The sequence below is a fragment of the Eublepharis macularius genome, chromosome 11, assembly GCF_028583425.1.
Source record: "Eublepharis macularius isolate TG4126 chromosome 11, MPM_Emac_v1.0, whole genome shotgun sequence".
Taxonomy (NCBI): Eukaryota; Metazoa; Chordata; class Lepidosauria; order Squamata; family Eublepharidae; genus Eublepharis; species Eublepharis macularius.
The window spans coordinates 46,604,008-46,624,533 of NC_072800.1; the positions used below are offsets into that span (position 1 = coordinate 46,604,008).

General features: G+C 42.2%; 1 protein-coding gene across 1 annotated transcript in view; it reads left to right on the plus strand.

Annotated features, from left to right (window-relative positions):
- COLQ (collagen like tail subunit of asymmetric acetylcholinesterase) overlaps positions 1-20,526 on the plus strand; it is a 66,602-nt gene that overhangs the window by 11,401 nt on the left and 34,675 nt on the right. Inside the window, exons 2-6 of the mRNA XM_054991532.1 lie at positions 3,113-3,237; positions 13,247-13,348; positions 16,893-16,937; positions 17,453-17,479; positions 20,206-20,277. Of these exons, the coding sequence (XP_054847507.1) occupies positions 3,113-3,237; positions 13,247-13,348; positions 16,893-16,937; positions 17,453-17,479; positions 20,206-20,277 (371 nt within the window). The remainder of the gene's footprint in view (positions 1-3,112; positions 3,238-13,246; positions 13,349-16,892; positions 16,938-17,452; positions 17,480-20,205; positions 20,278-20,526) is intronic.

Sequence of the window (20,526 nt, forward strand, 5' to 3'; positions counted from 1 at the left end):
GCAGTGGGAGGGCTCTCAAGCAGGCAGGGGAAGAACACACAGGCAAGCAGGAGACATGTGGATGGGTGGGGAAGAAGGTGGGTGTGAGAGGAGGGCCTGGGCATGAACAGAGGAAGGGAGGGAGCCCTGGGAACTCTGCATCTGGGGCACCCCAAAACCTGGAACCAGTTCTGACAGTATTGATAAAAAATGCTAAGATTAATTGTTTGGAGTTTGTGGATATTCAGAGTTCAGCACCTTCTTAAGTGCTTTGCTGGAATGGAGCCATTCCAAGTGCCCATCTTTAGTCTTTCTCTTTGACTTCCAGTTCAAGCTCCTTCCTTTGAAAATGGTAAAGAAACAACTTTTTTTACTGTCAGCATCTCAAACTCAGCCTTGGCTCCGAGAATCATTATGGCAGTTTCAAGCATTCATTTTCTTAGGCCATGTGGTTTGCAAAACAAGCAGGGAGAAAAGACTCGTGCCTCTTTGGGTGTTCATTTTAATAACATTATCACAAGCAAGGTTAACAGCAGTAATAGATTTCGATATAATAGAATAACAATATTTACTGATCGAATTTTGTGCCATGTCTTCTAAATGTTGAAAGTGCCACATGGAATATTTTGTGGTAGATATCTATCGCTGCAGGAGTGTATTTCAATCACCTTCCAACCATATGGGCCTCCACTTATATCTGCCCCACAAGCTGGCTCCAGTCACCAGAGGTTATTAGTAGTGCTTCCATTTTAGTCAGTTTCTGTTCTGTCTCAGGCCTTCTCAGAGGTTTTTCCTGGGCTACAAAAAGGGCTTCCAGGACTGTGAAGGAGGATCCCAACTCTGCAAGGGTTTCAAAGCTTACATAAAAGCAGGGTTTTTCTGATGTGTTTTTGATGGCTCACAAGTGGAGGTTGAAGTCTGCTTTTTATTTGTAGTTCTGTCAACAGAGGTTTTAGTTAATTTTAATTGATGTAAGCAGTTGGTCAGGAGGAAAGGGGGATGCAAATATTATAAATAAATAACTGTACATAGTTAGAAATTTGACAGACTGGGCCCAGTTCATCAAGGTATTTCTGCACAAATATAATTTGAAGCCAGTGAGTGGTCCTGCTGACCTCAGGGCCTCTCCTGTGGCGTGTGTTGCAGATGTATGGGCAATGGGTGAGTCTGGTGCCCTGGGCAAAAAAGATACATACACATCCACTTCAGAGAAACTTGGCCACAACTTTATTGATTACAGCGATTGGAGCATTGGCGCATCATGGGGCATGGTTCATGGCACTGAATGACCCACCTGCTGTTTAATCTTCTTCTTATAAGTCATAGAGAGCATCTGATGGCATGCCTCCCCCCACCCACTTGCTAGGTACCAAACATGGGATGGCAGCAGATGTATCAATCTGCCTGGGTGTGGCTCTGGCAGTTCCCTGCCACCCTGGGTGAAACCTGCTAATTGCTCCCAAGTTGGGCGTGTCTCTTTCGGCTTCCTCCTGATCCCTTAAAGGACACTGAAAGGGGGTGAGCTGACCAGCCACTGCGAACTCACACTCAGTGGATCCAGCCCAAAGCCCTGAAACTGTAGCCAGAAGCAGGCACACCCCTTGGCTCCCATCAACACTCCAATGGCTGAAGCCACGTTGGAACCACTATGTAGTTTACAGATACTAAGCAACATTGCTGTGGTATTACAGGAAGTCACTTCCCCATATATTACCCTGCTTTTGCAAACTGACAATTAGAGATGGGCATGAACTGGAAAAAAACCAAACCGTGTGGTTTGTGGTTCGTCGCATTTTATGAACCACGAACTTTCATGAACCTGCCCCAGTTCACGAACCAGTTTGTTTGGTTCATGAAAATGTCACATCCAGGTCAGCAAATCGTCACTTCCGGGTCAGCAGAAGGACACTTCCGGGCTAGCAAAAGGCCACTTCCAGGTCAGCAGGTCTGCAGGAAGTCCATCCCCTGTTGCCTAGGAAACTGATTGATCAGTGCCAGGCTGTCCGCAGTGACAAACCCAAAAATGAACCAAATGGACCAGCCTAAAGTTTGTGGTGGTTCGTCAGAAATGGGCTCTGATGAACTGCCAGTTCGCGAGCCACGAACTGGCCCGGTTCATCATGAACTTTGGTTCGTATTTTTGTTCATGCCCATCTCTACTAATGATTCACATGAGCTATTTACCACAGATAACTGCAATGCTTGCACTGATCTTTGCTAACTGGACCCTGGCACCTGAACAATTTGGAATATATTATAATATGATTCAAAACTGCGTAGAGTTTAAATTGGAAGACGGATTTATTAGGGTGCATTGTGTATTAATTACCTTCTATGCTGAATACAGTGAAAATGTATTTAATTTTTGATCCTTGGGACTGGAAAGCAGTAAAGAAAGATAATTATTGAGGTATTTGCTTACATATCTTAAGTTCTTGCATATCTTAATTTCAATATGGCCTGTGGGTACTGGCATAACTATGCTTCAAATGACTAAAATACCTTTAAGGGGCATCAGTGAACTGAGCTTTAAGAATGTAAGAAGAGCCCTGCTGGATCAGACAGCAGTTCATCTAGTGTAGCATCCTGTGTCACACCATGGCCAACCACTTGCCCAGGAGGGCCAAAAAATAGTGTAGTTACATTCTGCTAAAATGTGAATGCACATGCTAAAATGTAGAAAAGAGGCAGAGTCTGGTAGCACCTATAAGACTAACAAAAATTGTGGTAGGGTATGAGCTTCTGTGAGTGACAAAAGCTCATATCCTACCACAAATTTTGTTAGTCTTACAGGTAATACTGGACTCTGACTCTTTTCTACTGCTACAGACAGACTAACACAGCTGCCCATCTTGATCTATGCTAAAATGTGAATGAATGAAATGTGCTGTCTTATTTGATATGATTTCCCTTATTATTATAATCCATAAAATATGCAGCAAGGAGATTCTTTGTTCCCTGTCCTTTTTTTTCTTTTCAACTTTTTTGGTCAGTGTTCTCATCCTTGCTAGGCCTTTTTGTTTGAGTGTGCTTCTGCTGAATTCTATTCTGCTTGAGGCTTCTGCTGCAGTTTTGAAAGACTCAGTTAATCCATTCTTAGCCTGTAGTTAATAGAAGTATTTCTTTCAAACAGCCCTCCCTTGCTTGGAACAGAAGAAACGGATTAATAATAACAGAGTCTGCTCTTTCCTTGTCCCTCCCCCTCCACCACCCCCTCCATTATTTCCTCCACCATACTTCAAACTGGGATGGAACTCCGTAAGTATAGCTTCAAATAATTTCTGTTTCCTGTAATGACAGCATTATAGCATCTTAAGAAACTATTTTTCCATGTAAAAAGTAATACACAGCCTGGTGACAGGAGTTATAATTTTATAGGGCTACCATGTATAGTCAATTAATTGGTTGAATTAATCAATACAAAAACTTCTGGTTGCTTGAAAAAATGTGCCCTGGTTAATCAGGGAGCAAGTGCTATCTTTTCTCACAGACAGGAGGCAATGCTTCTTCTAACATGCTGTCTGCTATGAAAAGCCCTGTGTTGATTCATATTCTGATTTTTGTACCAATAGAATTTGTCATTTTGACACATTCCCTTATACTGAATAGTGTTAGGGAACTGGTGATTTGAGGATTTGATTTAGGATCGCATTACCTTAGTTCTACAACTAGGATTCCAATGTAATCCTAAACTCAGTTATACCCTTCTACAGGGCTTTTTTTCTGGGAAAAGAGGTGGTGGAACTCAGTGATGGAACTCAGGACCGCACAATGATGTCACTTTGGGTCAGCTGGAACAAGGGGGGAGTTTTTAAAAGTTTAAATCGCCCTTGGTGAAAATGGTCACATGGCCGGTGGCCCCGCCCCCTGATCACCAGACAGAGGGGAGTTTAGATTGCCCTCCGCACCACTGCGCAGAGGGCTATCTAAACTCCCCTTTGTCTGGAGATCAGGGGGCGTGGCCACCAGCCATGTGACCATTTTCAAGATGCGCTGGAACTCCGTTCCACTGCGTTCCTTCTGAAAAAAAGTCCTGCCCTTCTAATCCCATTGATTTCCATAGCTGTTTCCACACCAGGATGATTTTCTATGTTAGTCTAGTTGCTAATGCAATTGTGTGAAATCACCCTTGAAACAGAGATTCCAGACAGCCCAGGGAAGTCTGTTTTCTCTCAGTTTTTAGTCATGGTTTCTTATTTGTGACCCTAAAGGAACAATGTGGTACTTCATTGTATAACCCCCCTTTTTCTTAGCTATTTTAACTTGACAGACACAGATGGGACTTAACAAATATTTATTTTATGACAAGTTAAAGGTTTTGTTGTGGAATAATCAGCATGGAATGTACAACTGCTCTCAGCTTCACTCCCCAGAGATTATAAGCTTTTCTCCCAGGGCTTATTAAAACTGTGCCTTAGTTATTAAACAGAAACACTGTGGGGAGATTTGATTCCATTTTCTCCAGACATAGTTCCTCAGCATTCAAGGTTTCTCTGTAACCCTTTTACCACAGCCAACAGGCTTACCACTCAAGTTGTGGGCTGATCCTTTAACTCACAGAGATCCTGGTCATAGAACCTATACACAGAACGTTAGACTTGACAGGCCCTTAACAGGGTGCTTATTTATTTTACTGAAAGTTTCCTTCCCTAATATGACCCCAAATCCTAGCTAAAAAATAAAATCCCTGTCTTTGGGGTAATGTGTCTCTTTTCCCTTCCTAAGTTGAAACTGGCTCATCCCCTCCCAAACAGTGCATTTCTAGGGGTTCTGATTGGTTGGAAATCACTTGGATTTGTACAAGGCTTAAATCACAAGGATTGGTTCAGAGCCCTGGAGGAAAGGTAGGATCGGAGAGGATTGACCTACATCCTGATCAGGAAATACTGGCTTTTTACAGATTTAAAATAAAGTAGTTTTGGTGTGTGTGTGTGTGTGTGTGTGTGTGTATAAAGAACAGGAGGTTAACAGTCTGTACTAGGGTGGCCAGGTCCCCTCCCCCTCAGGGCAGGAGGCAGGAAACCTGGCACTCACCTTTGTAGATGTTTCTGTGCGTGCTTCTGGGCTGCACAATGACATCACTTCTAGGACGTGATGTCATTGTGCAGAACCTCGTACCAACCCTGGAAGCGCTCCCACACTCCACAGCCTAAATTGTCCCATTGTGAAGTGCTGGAGCTCTCCAGGGACCTCCCAGCACTGCTCTCGTGCTTTGCAGTGGGCCAATTTCGACCCCAAATGGGCCTGATTCAGCCCATTGTTGAGTGCGAGAGTGCTGCAAGGAGGGCTCTGGAGAGCTCCTGTGCTTCAAAGTGGGCTAATTTAGGCCCTAAACAGGCCCAATTTAGCCCATTTGGGACCCAGATCGGACCACTGCAGTAAGTGGGAGAGCGCTATACCATCCAGGAGCGCACCCCAGGAGGTGTGTTCCCCACCTGTTCTCTCATTGGCCAGGTAAGCAGGGGCAAGGGCTGGAGGGTGGGAGCAGGGGACTGGCAATCCCACTCTGTGCATAAATATACAATGATGTCATGTGGAAACATGAAAAAGCAGTCAGCATAGTCTTGACATTCCCCTGCCCTGGGTGAGGGATCGCCTACTCCCACCCCCCGCCCCCACTTACCTGGCCAGTGGGGGGTGCAACCCCCAGGGCACCTCCCTGGTGGTGCAGTGCACCCCTGGGTGGCACAGCATGCTCCCACACTCCACAGCAGTCCCATTTTGGACCGAATCGGGCCCTGCGGGAGGTGATTCAGCCCTTTGGTGAGCGTGGGATCGCTCCCAGACCACCCTTTGACCCGCGTGATGATGTCACTTCCTGAAAGTAACGTCATCGTGCCAGCTGGGAGCGTGTGCTGCGTGCGCAAGAGAGAGGAAGATGAGAGGAAGGAGGGGAGGTAAGAGCCAGCGTCCCAATCTTCCGCCGGGAGAGTGAAGGGACCTGGCAATCCTAAGTCAGCAGGGTTGCCATGTGTCCAGTTTGGGCCTGGTATTTGGGACATCTGGACACCTTGCCCAGGTCTAGCTTCTCCCCTGTCAGTTGCTCGGCCTGGCTGCCCAGCCTCCTGTATCGGTGCTGTGCTGCCTATGAGCAGCCAGCCAGCCCTGTCTGGGTGTTGAACCTAGTTGGTCTCCTGCAGCAGCACAGTGGCACCCAGGAGCAGCCAACAAGCCTGGGAGCCTGAGCAGCCTCCTATGGCTGCACGGCACCACCCAGGAGTGGCACCCGGATGTGGAGGGGTTGGTGGAATGACATCAGTTCCTACAGTGATGTCATCATGCCACTCAGGGAGTATACACATGTGAAGGGTAAGTCCCCTCCTGTCTTCCTGAGGCCCGTTATTAGGCCAGACCCCATATGACAACCCTAACAGTCAGTGGCTGAAATGTGGGAAATCCTCAATGTGGAAGCAGCCCGTGATAGATTACATGCTAAAATGTTGCAATTATTATTCATTTTACAGTTGTTTAAACCATTCCTCGTTCTGTTAGGCCTTCCTAGACTCATAATACTATTTTAATTAATTAAGTTTGATATTTTAATCTGTTTTTTTCCTTTGCATTGGGCAATATATTTCAGAGTAGTGGGAGAAGACATTCTCCCCCCCCCTGTGTTTTAAACATTATGGGGTACTTGAAGTCAGGAATGGAGGATATTTAAGAATCTCATAAAAAGATAGAACCCTCTGTCCTTGCTTGTTCTTATTGTACTAGCTGTAGCGCTGGAACTGGAAATCCTTTTCACAGAAATCTTATAAAGGTTCTACACAGACAAGTGTTTGTTGTGAGCCTTTGCCATTTGCGCAACGTGAATTCTCACCAGAACCCATTATGAGGTTTCTGCTCATGTGCTTTAAGCTCCATGGACATGAGAACTGAGTGATGTGGCCCATGCTATGTACCTTGATGTCTGAGAAGAACGTTCTGTGCCTGGATTTTACTGACTGCTAGTTTGTGCCATGACTGGCTGCAGAGCTGAGTCCTTTTCAGACATTGTATTTTTGGCATTTCTATCTCATGGTATTGCTACCTGTGTGACCCTCCTAATACTTGCTATTGCCATTTTGTGTGACCAGGGAAACCCACATATTTTCAAGCTTTGGTGCATGGGAATGTGCACCCACAACAAATCTGGGTTTTTTATTGAATGTTCCACAGCTAGAAAATATAAGTGTTGCCTTATCCACACGAAAGGTACATAGTCCATTCTCCCAGTACACAACTTAGTCATACAAAAACATAATGACAAAGCTTCATTTGGGGTTCTTTCCTCCATAACTACAGGGTTGTCTCTCCTCCTCTGCTCCACCACTGCAACTTCACTTGTCTGAACAGAGCCTTGTACAGCTGCCACCCTCCAAATGGGCAAGATCCACAACTGCCCATTCACACGCATCCTCTGTGCATTCCTTCCTATGGAAAGCCCTGCCTGAGATGGTCAGGAAGGCTGCCACACTTTTGGCTTTCTGCAAACTATATGAAACAGAACTATACAGTAGCTCATTTTAATAAAGGAATAATGCTACATTATGGCCGTTTTCACACATCTTACTGGCTCTGGTACGTTGCGGAAAGCTCCTGCAAGGACAGCGTCTTCCTGGCGTGATTTCGCGCGAGAATCGGGAAATCGCATCAGGAAGACGCTGTCCTTACAGGAGCTTTGTGCGATGTACTGGAGCCGGTAAGACGTGTGAAAATGGCCTATAACAAAACGATTCAATCATGACTATACTACTAACATGTATTATCTGTTGCTACATGTTTTTATCTTGCTATATTTCTGCTTCTGTAATATGTTTTGTGTTGTTTAATATGTCATGTTTAATGCTTATGATGACGTCTTACAGATTTCTAAAATCCTAACCCTATTACATTGTTTATTGTGTCTCCTCATTCTGTTGATTGTACTGACTTCTGTTATGTAACCCACCTTGAATCTCAGTGAGAGAGGTAATAAAGAAACAAAGTATCAGTAATAGTGATAGGAAGGAGGCTGTTAGTCTATCATTTCTATCTGTTGACTTCAATGGAAAGGGTTCCGCTTTTGTGTCACCTCAGTTATTTTGCAGGTATAATATTATAATATTATATAATATTATACCAGCTAAGTCCTAGCACTCTCTATTTGTGCTCCATTTTTGCTGTTTGTGCTAGCAGGGCACTGCCAGCTAGAGAGAACATCCTGCTGGTGCTGGAGTTACCGTTCTGATGCTGAGGCATTTTTTTATGGCAGAGTACCAGTAGCAATCTTATCCTTGCCCCATGGGCATAACTCATGCATAAAACTTCAGGATAAATGTACTAACAAGATGTAGAATTGAGGATAAGGGTAGGATTCACAGGTATGCACCCAGATAAATCATATTTGGGTCATCTATTAAGTATTGCCATTTTAGGTCCTTACTGTCATTTCTCCACAGTCAGCTTCAATAAGCTGTGCAAAACAAAACACCATAGGCCCTATATTTCTGAATATTAAAAAAATACAAAAAAAGTTCAAAGAAAGAAGAATCTTACCCAAATTTTGTTGTGACATGTCTCTCCGATGACTGGAATACCAAGGTAACCCAGGGTTTTTTTTGGCAAATTATTCTGTGATTCTGCCCAGCTTCTTAGAGATTCTTGTAGAAATCCATTGTATGGTGTCACATTTATTGGCGTTCTTCCCATTTCTTTATATGACGTTAGTTTTAATGTATCTCTAGCCTCACCTCATGCTGTAGTTTACTGGCAATTTACTGCAAGTGAAGGAAAATGACCAAAGGTTAAACAAAACAAGCTCTTCTGTCTTCCTTTTATACTGCTCTGTACTCACCCTACGAGTCACACTGTACTGTGTCAAAATGTAGACTATACATTGTGTCCAGTAAATGAACTGATGTCCTATGATGGATTTCCATAAAAATCTGCATGAGCAGTCTGAGAATTAAGAGCTGGACAAGCTATGCCAAGAGTACATAATATCAAACATTTTTCATGTTGACCAGTTACCACATCAGATATATTTACCTACTTAATTTGATTAGTAAAAGATTGGTCATAGTGTAATTTTCCCTTCTTTTCAATTCATGCTGGGAGATTCAAGTGGCCCTAAATGATGCTTGCAGTTTCCTATAGAAAAGTTTTGGGGTAATCAGCGATGATCTTGCGTATCAATCAGAGGCACAATGCTGGATTTGATCCTACCACTCCATTCAATTCATAGCAGCACTGCAATTTAATGCAAGAGAAGAGCCTCTTCCAAGGTGCTGCCTTTTGCATCAGAGGAAGACACCAGAGTGGTAGGATCTGACCCACTACATTTGCATTTGTATGTAACCATCAAACAGTTATGGCTCGCCATAAATCATGGTTCATTTGTGATGGGGATAACTAAGGTCTCTCCTGCTTTCTCTAAAATATGTGCTATAATTGTGGTTTGAGAGATGAATTAATTTTATTTACAGTCTGTGTTTATCTGCAGTCTGATCTGACTCTACAAGGAGCAGAACTTGGCCGATTCCAGACGGCCCTCTGCATTCCAAAACGTCGTGCGTTGTCGTGCGGAAAACGCAAAATATCACATTTTCCGCGCGACGACGCGTGACGTTTCGGAATGCAGAGGGCTGTCTGGAATCGGCCCTTAGCTTCTTGTGACAAATGCATATCCAATGAATAACATTATAGTGAAATTCTCATAGTCTACGTTACAATGTCATGTACTTGCGAGTGTATGGACAAAGCAACTATGGAAGCATTTGCTATTTGCAAATTGGATTTGAGTCCAGTGGCACCTTGGAGACAACAAGATTTTCAGGCTATAAGCTTTTGAGAGTCAAAGCTGCCTTCTTCAAATACAAGGAGAGCCAGTTTGGTGTAGTGGTTAAGACAAGAGTAGTGGGACTCTAATCCGGAGAACAAGGGCCGTCGTCACACGGGCATCTCTTCCGTTAAATTTACAGCATATAGCGTCCTACCTGTTATCGGCACAGTAACGTTTCTTTGGGTCACCTAACGGCTCTTTGCGCTACCAGCTGTCCACACCGAAGCACTCTGTTCTGTTCTCTCTAACCGCGCAGAAGCAGCTCCTCCCCATTTTTTTTTATTATTCTGGCGTTTAATTCCGCTATAACGGAATAACAGCATATAAACATTCCGTTAGAGCAAAACATTACGACCTTTTTGTTTTTCCAACTTTGAAATTATATAAATAGCCCTTTGCCCGCAGAAAACTCCCTGTCTGACGTGATCCCCATCGCTGAAGACTCTGCCATGGCGATTGAGTCATTTTTACTTCAGCAGAAAGTTTGCATTGTGTTATGTCATTATGGCGTTATAAGGACATAATAAAATAAAAAAAAGGGGAGTTGCAGGAAGAAATGGATTCTGGGATTGAAGGGAGGGCATAGGACGTTGCCAGGCGAAATACATTGATGTGAGGCATTCACACTGAGGCACAAAATAGCGTGACTATCAAGCACAAAGCAGAAGAGAGAAAATCGCTACAGTGTTGGAATAAGGTGGGTGTTTGCCGGGAAATAGCACCATTTTAGCGCTAAATAAAAGCCCGTGTGACGACGGCCAAGGTTTGATTCCTCACTCCGCCACTTGAAGCCAGTTGGGTGACTTTGGGTCAGTTACAGCTCTCCGGAGCTCTCTCAGCCCCGCCCACCTCACAGGGAGATTGTTGTGAGGATAATAATAACATACTTTGTAAACCATTCTGAGTGTGTGTTCAGTTGTCCTGAAGGGCAGTATTTAAACTGAATGTTGTTGTTGTTGTTGTTGTTGTTGTTGTTGTTGTTGTTGTTGTTGTTGTTGTTAAGGAGGAATGGAGATCTCTGAGCCTGAGGGGTGAAACAAAGAAGGGAGTCAAGATTTAAGGATACACTGCAGCTTGATTAGAGCAAAAATAAGCATTTATAATGAGATAAGAATCCTATGGCTCTATACAGCCCCAGGGGTTCCATTGTTCTGACCTTGTAAAGAATCTTCTTTCTTTCTTTCTTTCTTTCTTTCTTTCTTTCTTTCTTTCTTTCTTTCTTTCTTTCTTTCTTTCTTTCTTTCTTTCTTTCTTTCTTTCTTTCTTTCTTTCTTTCTTTTTCTTTGTGGTCAGCTACTTTTAGGTCAACAATAGAATGTCCTGGAAGATTAAAATGTTCTCCCACTGGTTTTGAGAGTTGTGATTATTAATGTCAGATTTACACCCATTTATTATTTTGTGTAAAGACTGACCTTTTTGTCCAATGTAAAGAGTGGAAGGGCATTACTGACATTTAATAGCATATACAGCATTGAAAGAAGAACGTGAATGAACTTGAGATGGTATAACTGGTGTTGTTAAGTCCAGTGATTGTGATTCGTTTTCATTTTCGTGGCCATGTCGGACGCTCCTCTCGGCAGGTCCGGGAAGAAGCGGCCGAGCCGCCTGGCCGGGCGGCTGATCTGCAAAGGTTAGCCCCCAGACTCTCAGGGAGGGAGTCTGAGTCCGGGGCGCGGCGGGAAGAGCCCTCTGACAGATCGAGGCAGGGGGTAAATCGCCCGTTTGTCCCTATGGAGGCCGGCAGACGAGCGTGGCACCTAGTGAGCTGCCGGGCCATGGAAAACGGCAAGGAACAGGATTAGGCAAAAGCCTACAAGTAAGCGAATCCCTTCTGTTACTACAAGCACATGTGAGGAGCGGTGGGGTCTGAAGGTTAGAAGACTCGGATTTTTCCCCCCTCGCAGAGTCTCGGAAGATTGGCGGTTCCCCCCCCCCCTAAAATGGCAGCGAAAAAGCAGAGTCCTGCTCTTGGCAAGTCAGTTACGGCTGCCTTGCAGAGGGGCGAGACACTCGAGGAACTGGTGAAAAGATCGGTCGTGGAAGCCATAAAACCCTTTGTTGACAAGCTGAATGAAACAGATCAAAGGGTGGGCTTAATTGAGAGCGATGTGAAAGCCATTAAAGAAGCAGCGGGGGGGGGCAGAGAAGTCTGCCCGGGAAAGTGCGTCACTTATGAGAGCAACGAACAGGGAGCTAAAGTTGGTGGAAAACCAGCTGATCGGACTGCAAGTGGAGCGAACACAGACCATTTTGCGTCTCCAGAATGTTAAAGAGGAGGAAAACGAGGATTTGTGGGATCTCGCATCGGAGCTTTTAGCGACACCCGAGAGGGCAACTAAAGAAGAAGTGAAAAGCGCCATTTTGGGAGTCCGTCGGGCATCTTCAAAATATGCAATGAAGCGGCAGCTGCCTTGTGAGATTGTTATTGAGTTTTCATCTAGGAGGGTCCGGGACAGTATCCTATATAATTCATACAATGCGGAGTTGGACTTTCTGGGAAATAAAGTCAAGATATTGAAGGACGTTCCATTTTTAGTTCGGAAGAGAAGATTTAAGTACAAGAAGTTGGCAGCTCTTTTGAGGGAACGTGACATAAAGTACAAATGGCTACTCCCGGAAGGAATCGGGTTTAGTTATAAAGATCAAGCTTACAAGAGTAATTCGGAAGATCAGCTAAGGGATTTTGTGGATAAAAATCCAGAATTTGGGCCAGACACCAAGCAAAAAGAAGAGGATCCGAAGCCTGAAGGGAGGGGGGAGGCAACGAGCGCTGCGGCTGTAGCTGCTCAGAGAGAACTGCGCCCGAGGCCCAGGGGAGGGGAAAAGATTTAATTTGAATTGTAATTTGTATTTTGTATGATCAACCACTCCATCACTACTTTATTAAGCTATTTTTTTATTATGGCGGTATGAAGGGAAAGCATTGAAGTGTAGTGTTTAGTGTTTGTAGGTTACCTTCCCCTTTTTTCCACCCCCCTTTTCCCTTCTCTTTTTTCTCCCTTCTTTCCCTTCCCTTGTGCTATTGTAGTCTTTTGTAGTTACTGTTATTGTAGTTTTGTATGTTAGATATTGAAAAATAAAAAAAACTTTCAAAAAAAAAAGTCCAGTGATTGTGTTGTCGGACATTCCGCCTTGTTTCTGAGAGGGGACTTTGACTCTTGAAAGCTCATACCCTGAACATCTTGTTGGTCTCTAAGGTGCCTTTGGACTCTGCTGTTCTACTGCATACCAACATGGCTACCCACATAAAACCACTTGCAAATTGTGCTACGAAGAGAATTGATTTAGACCGCATGCTACCTAAGGAGACTTTGAGACAGAACTGATTGGCGAAGAACAGTAAGGATGAATAAATATCCTCATGACTTTTGCAAGGGTGTGAATATAAATTGTCAAACAATATGCCTAATAAAAGGTTTATTCTTCCATTACGACATTTAGAATTTCTCATTTTTAATTTCTTAGATGTTGGTTCCTCTGGATATGAAAAACTGGTGTCAAATGCTCCAGATATCACAATCTCCATGTGTAGAATCTGTATGCCCTCCAGGACCTCCAGGCCCCCAGGTTAGTTTTGGTTAAATTACATAGGATGCTTTGGACAGGATCCCAGAGGGAGTCAGAGGGACGTACATTGAAGGAAGGAAGGAAGGAAGGAAGGAAGGAAGGAAGGAAGGAAGGAAGGAAGGAAGGAAGGAAGGAAGGAAGGAAGGAAGGAAGGAAGGAAGGAAGGAAGGAAAAGTTTGCTGGGAAGGCAATTTCTCTCCCATGAGAGTACTTATATGACAATCATTTGGTCATTGTACTTTTGGTCATTGTACTCAGTGGTGAGCAATTCTGGATATATCTTAGACAATTAAAATACTGAATCTTGTAAAAATGCATCCTATGTTCCATAGTCCAAGCTTCTTGTCTTGATCAGTGCTTTGTTGAAACCACTGTTATCTTCCAGAGAGTATTCTTTATATACACTTTCAGGCAAATTCTGTGGTGGTGATCATTGCTACCAAAAGAAAACAAATGACGTTTAAAAAATGTTTATAGTAGAATGCTCTAACAGCATTCTAACTGGGTTGGACTTTGAAAGGCCTGGTGCCAACAGAAAACTGGCAATGCTTTGTTCTAGTCATTAATTTTCTTTTTAATTAAAAAAGCAATTATGTTAATTATGATGCAACTTGGGCCGTCGTCACACGGGCATCTCTTCCGTTAAATTTACAGCATATAGCGTCCTACCTGTTATCGGCACAGTAACGTTTCTTTGGGTCACCTAACGGCTCTTCGCGCCACCAGCTGTCCACACCGAAGCACTCTGTTCTGTTCTCTCTAACCGCACAGAAGCAGCTCCTCCCCCCTTTTTTTTAATTATTCTGGCGTTTAATTCCGCTATAACGGATTAACAGCATATAAACATTACGACCCTTTTGTTTTTCCAACTTTGAAATTATATAAATAGCCCTTTGCCCACAGAAAACTCCCTGTCTGACGTGATCCCCATCGCTGAAGACTCTGCCATGGCAATTGAGTCATTTTTACTTCAGCAGAAAGTTTGCATTGTGTTATGTCGTTATGGCGTTATAAGGACATAATAAAATAAAAAAAAGGGGAGTCGCAGGAAGAAATGGATTCTGGGATTGAAGGGAGGGCATAGGACGTTGCGAGGCGAAATACATCGATGTGAGGCATTCACACTGAGGCGCAAAATATCGCAACTATCAAGCAAAAAATAGCAATGAGGAAATCGCTTCAAGGTGGGTTTTTGCCGGGAAATGGCACCATTTAAGCGCCTTTTTAGCGCTAAATAAAAGCCCGTGTGACGACGGCCTTGGTAGGGTGGAGGTGATAAGCTGTGTTAGTCTGCTGCAGCTAAAGTAACAAGACTGATGGTTTCTTTGTGGCCTGAGTTTTCCTCAGCCAGAAAGCTCACGTGACAATAAATTTGTTAGTCAAAGATGCCGCAAGACACTTTCGTTATATTAATCGTGATAGTCATCAAAGCCCAACACAACAACAAATATTAATACTTTGGCCAGAGTTTCGACCACATTGATTTAAACTAATTAGTTGACTGATTATGGCTGAATCCACACACCCACGGAGCGTCCCGGTGTTGCGCTAAATGTTCGCTAAACACCCAAAAGTGTAGCGTCTTTCTAGCGCGATTTCTGAATCGCGCTAGAAAGACGCTACACTTCCGGGTGTTTAGCGAACATTTAGCGCTACGCCGGGACGCTCCGTATATCAAAGTTACATGAAATACAGCTGAAACTTACCTGGATTTTTAATTATAAATTACTGAAAAGTGTTTCAGGAAAGGTTCTTTTCTTTACTTCTTAGGGCAAAAGTGACCTCTTGACAGAACCATTTAATATACATGAAAAAAATAAAAAGAATAAGTAATAGTATAACTTTGTGCTCTTCTAGTTTGTGTGATCATGGTATGACTACAATGAAATATTGCAGGTTGGAATATTTTAATATTGAGTCATCTGCTCAATTTGCCTTATCACCTCCATAAGTAGCTTTACCTTCTAACCATTGTACTTTTTAGTTGTTACAGCCATGTGTAGAGGGAGCCCACCAAGAGAAATGGACACTACCCATGATGGTCCCAATACATGCAGTCATCATTTCACATAAATAAGGCAATGTGTGAATTTTCCATGGGAATACAACTTTGATACTTTTGCATCAAAACTGTACACACATGGAAACTCCACCCATTACCGTATTCATACAAAATGACAGTATTGGGAGTATCACATTCCTATTGGTGGGTTCCCGGCACATGTGGATGTGGTCGTTTCATCTGAAAAGGGCTTAAATTACTACAAGTTTGTCAGGTTGAAATCTTGTTACTGTCCTATCGCAAATGAGGTAGAATTCTTACAGGTTCCAAAGATGTCATAAAAGAGAAAGGAAGGAAGGACCATAATGGGAAGGAAGGAGGAAGAGGTGGGGGGAATGACACTGAAGAGATAAATCTTGTAATCGTTTGTGAGAAGCTCCTGAGAAGTCCTGTAGCTGTAAACTGCTTATTGGCTCTCTCCTTTGAAGGCACAAAATCTAAGCTTTAGACAGACAGGCTTCAACTAGCTTTTCACTACAGAACAGAATTTTCAAAATACAACCCTACTTCCCCCATATATATTGCTCTAATAAGAGATCATGTTTCCAGTGTTGTTCATAACGCTCTAAGCTGTTATAAAGGATCCTGTTATAACCTGTTTTTATTTATTTTAGGACTGATGCACATATATACTTGAACAAATCACACAATTCAGAATTCCTTTGATAATATTGCAAGTAGAAGGACAAAATTTGCATGTTTTCCTCCTCATAGTCACTCCCTAACAGTTTAAACAGTTTAACAGTTTAAAACAAAAAGAGTCCAGTGGCACCTTTAAGACTAACCAATTTTATTGTAGCATAAGCTTTCGAGAACCACAGTTCTCTTCGTCAGATGCATGGAGGGCAGAAAATGGTCAAATATAGAGGAGAGGGGAGGGGGGAGGAGAGGAGGGATGTAAACAACTCCTTTGATATGGAGATGCAAACAGCTTCTTTTGATGTGGGGATCAGTTTGCTTGTGTAAAGGTTCAAACAGTTTAAAACAGTTTAAAACAGTTTAACAGTTAACAGTTTAAAAAAACTCTCTGAAATAATATAATTGTAAGATCTCTGCACCACAAGATTTATCTAAATGTGTTGAACTTTTCCAATTTTCTCATTCTTAGAGTTTCATCTTCTTTCCTAATATTGAATTACTTTTGCTCTGATCTCTGATCGCTTTGCTTGTTATTTCCATTATATCGCTCAACTGTGTTTCACCTGCTACTGGGACTCTTCATCTCATCCTACTGGTCTTGAAGTGCTTGTAACTGAAAAGCTGAAAATGAAATCAGACAAGGACAGTGGACAGATCTAAACACTCATAAACTGAGTATGATGTGCAATCAAGATCTGAGAAACTGAAAAGTGTATTTTGGTATTTTGTTTTGAAAGAACAAAAAAATCTTCTGATTAATTACTGGCTCAGGTTACTAAGTACATGTGTTGTGGTAAGCAAAATAATAGATATAGTTCATGAAAAGTATTGTTTCTTTCTTAGGGGCCGCAAGGTATTCCTGGTGTGAAAGGACCAAAAGGGGAAAAAGTAAGTATCAGGAGTGGACTGATAACTTTGATTTTATAAATCACCTTGAGTGCAATGGCAGAAGATAGGCACATAGATATATATCAAATAAATAAATGTGCAGTCTGGTTGATATGAAAGGAAAATACTGTTTATTTCAGAAACACAGATTATTCTTGAGCGGGGGAGCTATATGATCATCTCCCCCCCCCCACATATGATGAACTAGAGTTGAGTTATAAATTTACACCTCCACCCTCTCTTTATATGTATGGTGTGGAGGGAAAGGGGTTGTGATTTTATTGTCGGCGTACTGTAATTTTATCCACTGCTGTAACCCGCCCTGAGCCTGCTCTCGGGGTGGGCGGGCTATAAATTAAACAAACAAACAAACAAACAACAGCAATGATAATAATAATAACTGTTATGGTGGGTCTGTTTCAGTAGTACCTGTTTACTATGTCAACTCTGACCAAATGAACATCCTAAATTATGAATAGGCTTTTGTGGGTCTGATATATTCTTTCCTCCAACAGGGGGAAATTGGCAGACCAGGAAGAAAGGTAAGAGACAAATTACATAAAACCCTTGATATTGTGTGGTGTAATTGTTGTTTGAGGTAATCTGCCTTGAGTCACAATGAGAGAGGCAGAATATAAATAAATAAATAAATATTCCCCAAAACGAAATAAAAATACTTTACTGCCTAGTATAGGATAGAATTTGGGAATACATAATTGCATTCGTCTGTATCGTTTATTTCAATAGCATTCCCCTGCATTTAATGCAAACATGGCACTATGACATAATTATGAAAAATTTGATTAAGACATTTGGATCACAGGGGGCCACTTCATCAGTACCAGGGACTTTACACGTTACAAAATTCCACCTGTAAGGTGCTTTTGAGTAGGAATAATTGTGCATATAGATGTCACATGCTCTGAATGCACACAAGGGTTTGCACATGCCATAGTAGCTTTCAGTGCAATCCTAGGCAGAATTACATGTCTGTTGAAGTCAGTGGGCTTAGAAAGTGTAACTCTGTTTAGGATTGCACTGTTGTAGTCTGTCCAAATCTGGTGAGGTTTAATCTGATAAAGTGTGTCTTCTGCTGGTGTACAGGAGGGTTCACCAATTATATACCTCAAAGCACACCTAAACATATACAGATGCCTTTGGATGAGTCAATTGACCCATAGAGCCTAGTATCATCAGACAGAGAGCAGCTATCTTGTGCCTTGGGTAGAACTCACTCCCAGCCCTGCTGGGAACTGAACTTGGGATTCTTTGCATGCTGAATATGTGCTCTGTTACTACTATGGTCCCTATCCTGGGCAGTGCAGAGAACTTACCTTACTGATATGTCTGTGGAAAGTATACTTTGAAAATAATTGTTGAACTATAAATGAAAAAGAAATCTCATATCATAGAATTGCAAAACGTATTGTTTCGAAAGGAATATTTGGAATATTTTTACAACCACTCTTCCAATAATTTATAAATATAATCCTATCTTACAAAAACATCCATATCTCATTTTTGTAACTTAGATACATATTCTTAGATTCAAGGAGGGGCTGTGGCTCAGTGGTAGAGCATCTGTTTGGCATGCAGAAGGTCCCACGTTCAATCCCTGGCATCAGGATCAGGTAGCAGGTGATGTGGAGGATCTCCACCTGAGACGCTGGACAGCTGCTGTCTATAGACGATACTGACCTTGATAGAACAATGGTCTGATTCAGTATAAGAGAGGTTCACGTGTTCGTACATTTCATGTATTAGTGAGATCTAAAATATTTTCTAACCATCCTAAATTAATGGTTATATCTGGTTTCTATCACGACAGTGTCCTAACAACAGGAAACATTAAAGCAGAATCTTGACATTTGGTACATGGATATCATCATAATCATCATCACCATAGTTATATGTTGATTAATTCATTTGGTCCTATAAACCATCTAGTCCAATGTAGGAAAGTCGAAGCCAGACCATTTTCAACAGATGGGTGTCAAACCATCTATTTGAAGACTTCCAGCAAAGGGGAAGTCTTCCCTGTCACACAGGATTGGTTTCATTGTTAGACTGTTCTTACCCTCAGAAAATTTCTCCTAATATTCTGCTGAAATCCGCACTTCTATATAGTTTAAGCCCATTAAATCTAGTCTCACCCACTGGAGCAGTGGAAAATAAGACTTTGGTCTCTTCTCAGTGATACTCTTTCAGACTGGATTGAAGGATTTCATTTCACCAAGTGAATAGTCTCTCTCCAGTGGAAGAACCCCTTTTCCATTTTATAACATCTTTAAGACTCCTCCTTTAGTGGAAAAGAGTCCTTAGAAGCAACCCACAGTTAAGTAAGATCCATAAATTGAGCCGAAAAGATATGGGCTTGGATCCCTCAGAACATTTCCTCTTATGGAAGGAATTTCTGTCAGTGGCATGAACCTTCCTCACATCCCTCCTTCCACTGGCAGCCTAAAATCTCTCCCCTGCAAAATGCTACTATTATACACAGGAGACACCAGGAACAACACAAGGGCAGAGTTGGAAGTCTGTAGTGAGAGGGGGATATTGCTAAATATCCTCCTTCCTTCTGTTTGCAAAATCTTATCTTCTTGGGGGTTCAATTCAGTGACTTGCCTAAAGATAGTAAATCTATGGCTGAACAGGACAGTTCAAATACTCTACACTACTACAAGAGAGAAAGAATTAATATGATTTTTGAATACTTTGGATTTGCTACAGTTAATTAAAATGTGGCACTTTGCATACTATATATTTTCAAAACCATTGTCTGTCTAATGCCATGGCAACTATTTAATCTCACAAAAAGAGTACTTTCATTTATTTAATTAGTGCAGTAGAGAAGCCAAATAAATACTCTGCAGGATATAATCAGGGACTCTCGTTATTAAAAGAAGTATAAGACCACTTTTCCTTCAAACCCTGAAGTGGTTCAAAATACCACACAAGAATACAACTATATATGAACTGCATGCAAGGAACTGTTATGACCCGTGTATCACTGGCCATAAGGTCCTATCACCTGTAAGAACTTCCAAGGTTAGATGCCATAGGTTGATGGAACTTGAAATTTGTTATGCTCAAATTTTTCTGCTCCCAGTGATGAAATTCTTTCTTTCTTTCTTTCTTTCTTTCTTTCTTTCTTTCTTTCTTTCTTTCTTTCTTTCTTTCTTTCTTTCTTTCTTTCTTTCTTTCTTTCTTTCTTTCTTTCTTTCTTTCTTTCTTTCTTTCTTTCTTTCTTTCTTTCTTTCTTTTGAAGGGCAGACCAGGACCTCCAGGAGTCCCAGGAATGCCAGGACTTATTGGGTGGCCTGGTCCAGTGGGACCTCGGGTAAGATTAAAGTGCCAAGTTTTCCTTGGGGCAAAATTTGTCTTGATTTGCCTTATGTTAAATCAGCCTGCTTTCTGAAAAATAAGCTGGCAAGTTAATATCTATCATGTTTCAGTCAGATTTCCATAACGGTGCAATGAAGATGGAAACTGCTGACAGAAAAACACAGGTTGCTGAAGATTAGATTGCATCCACTGATTTATCAGATCCGGGTCTGGATAACAGTTTATGTTCTTTTAATAGCCCTGG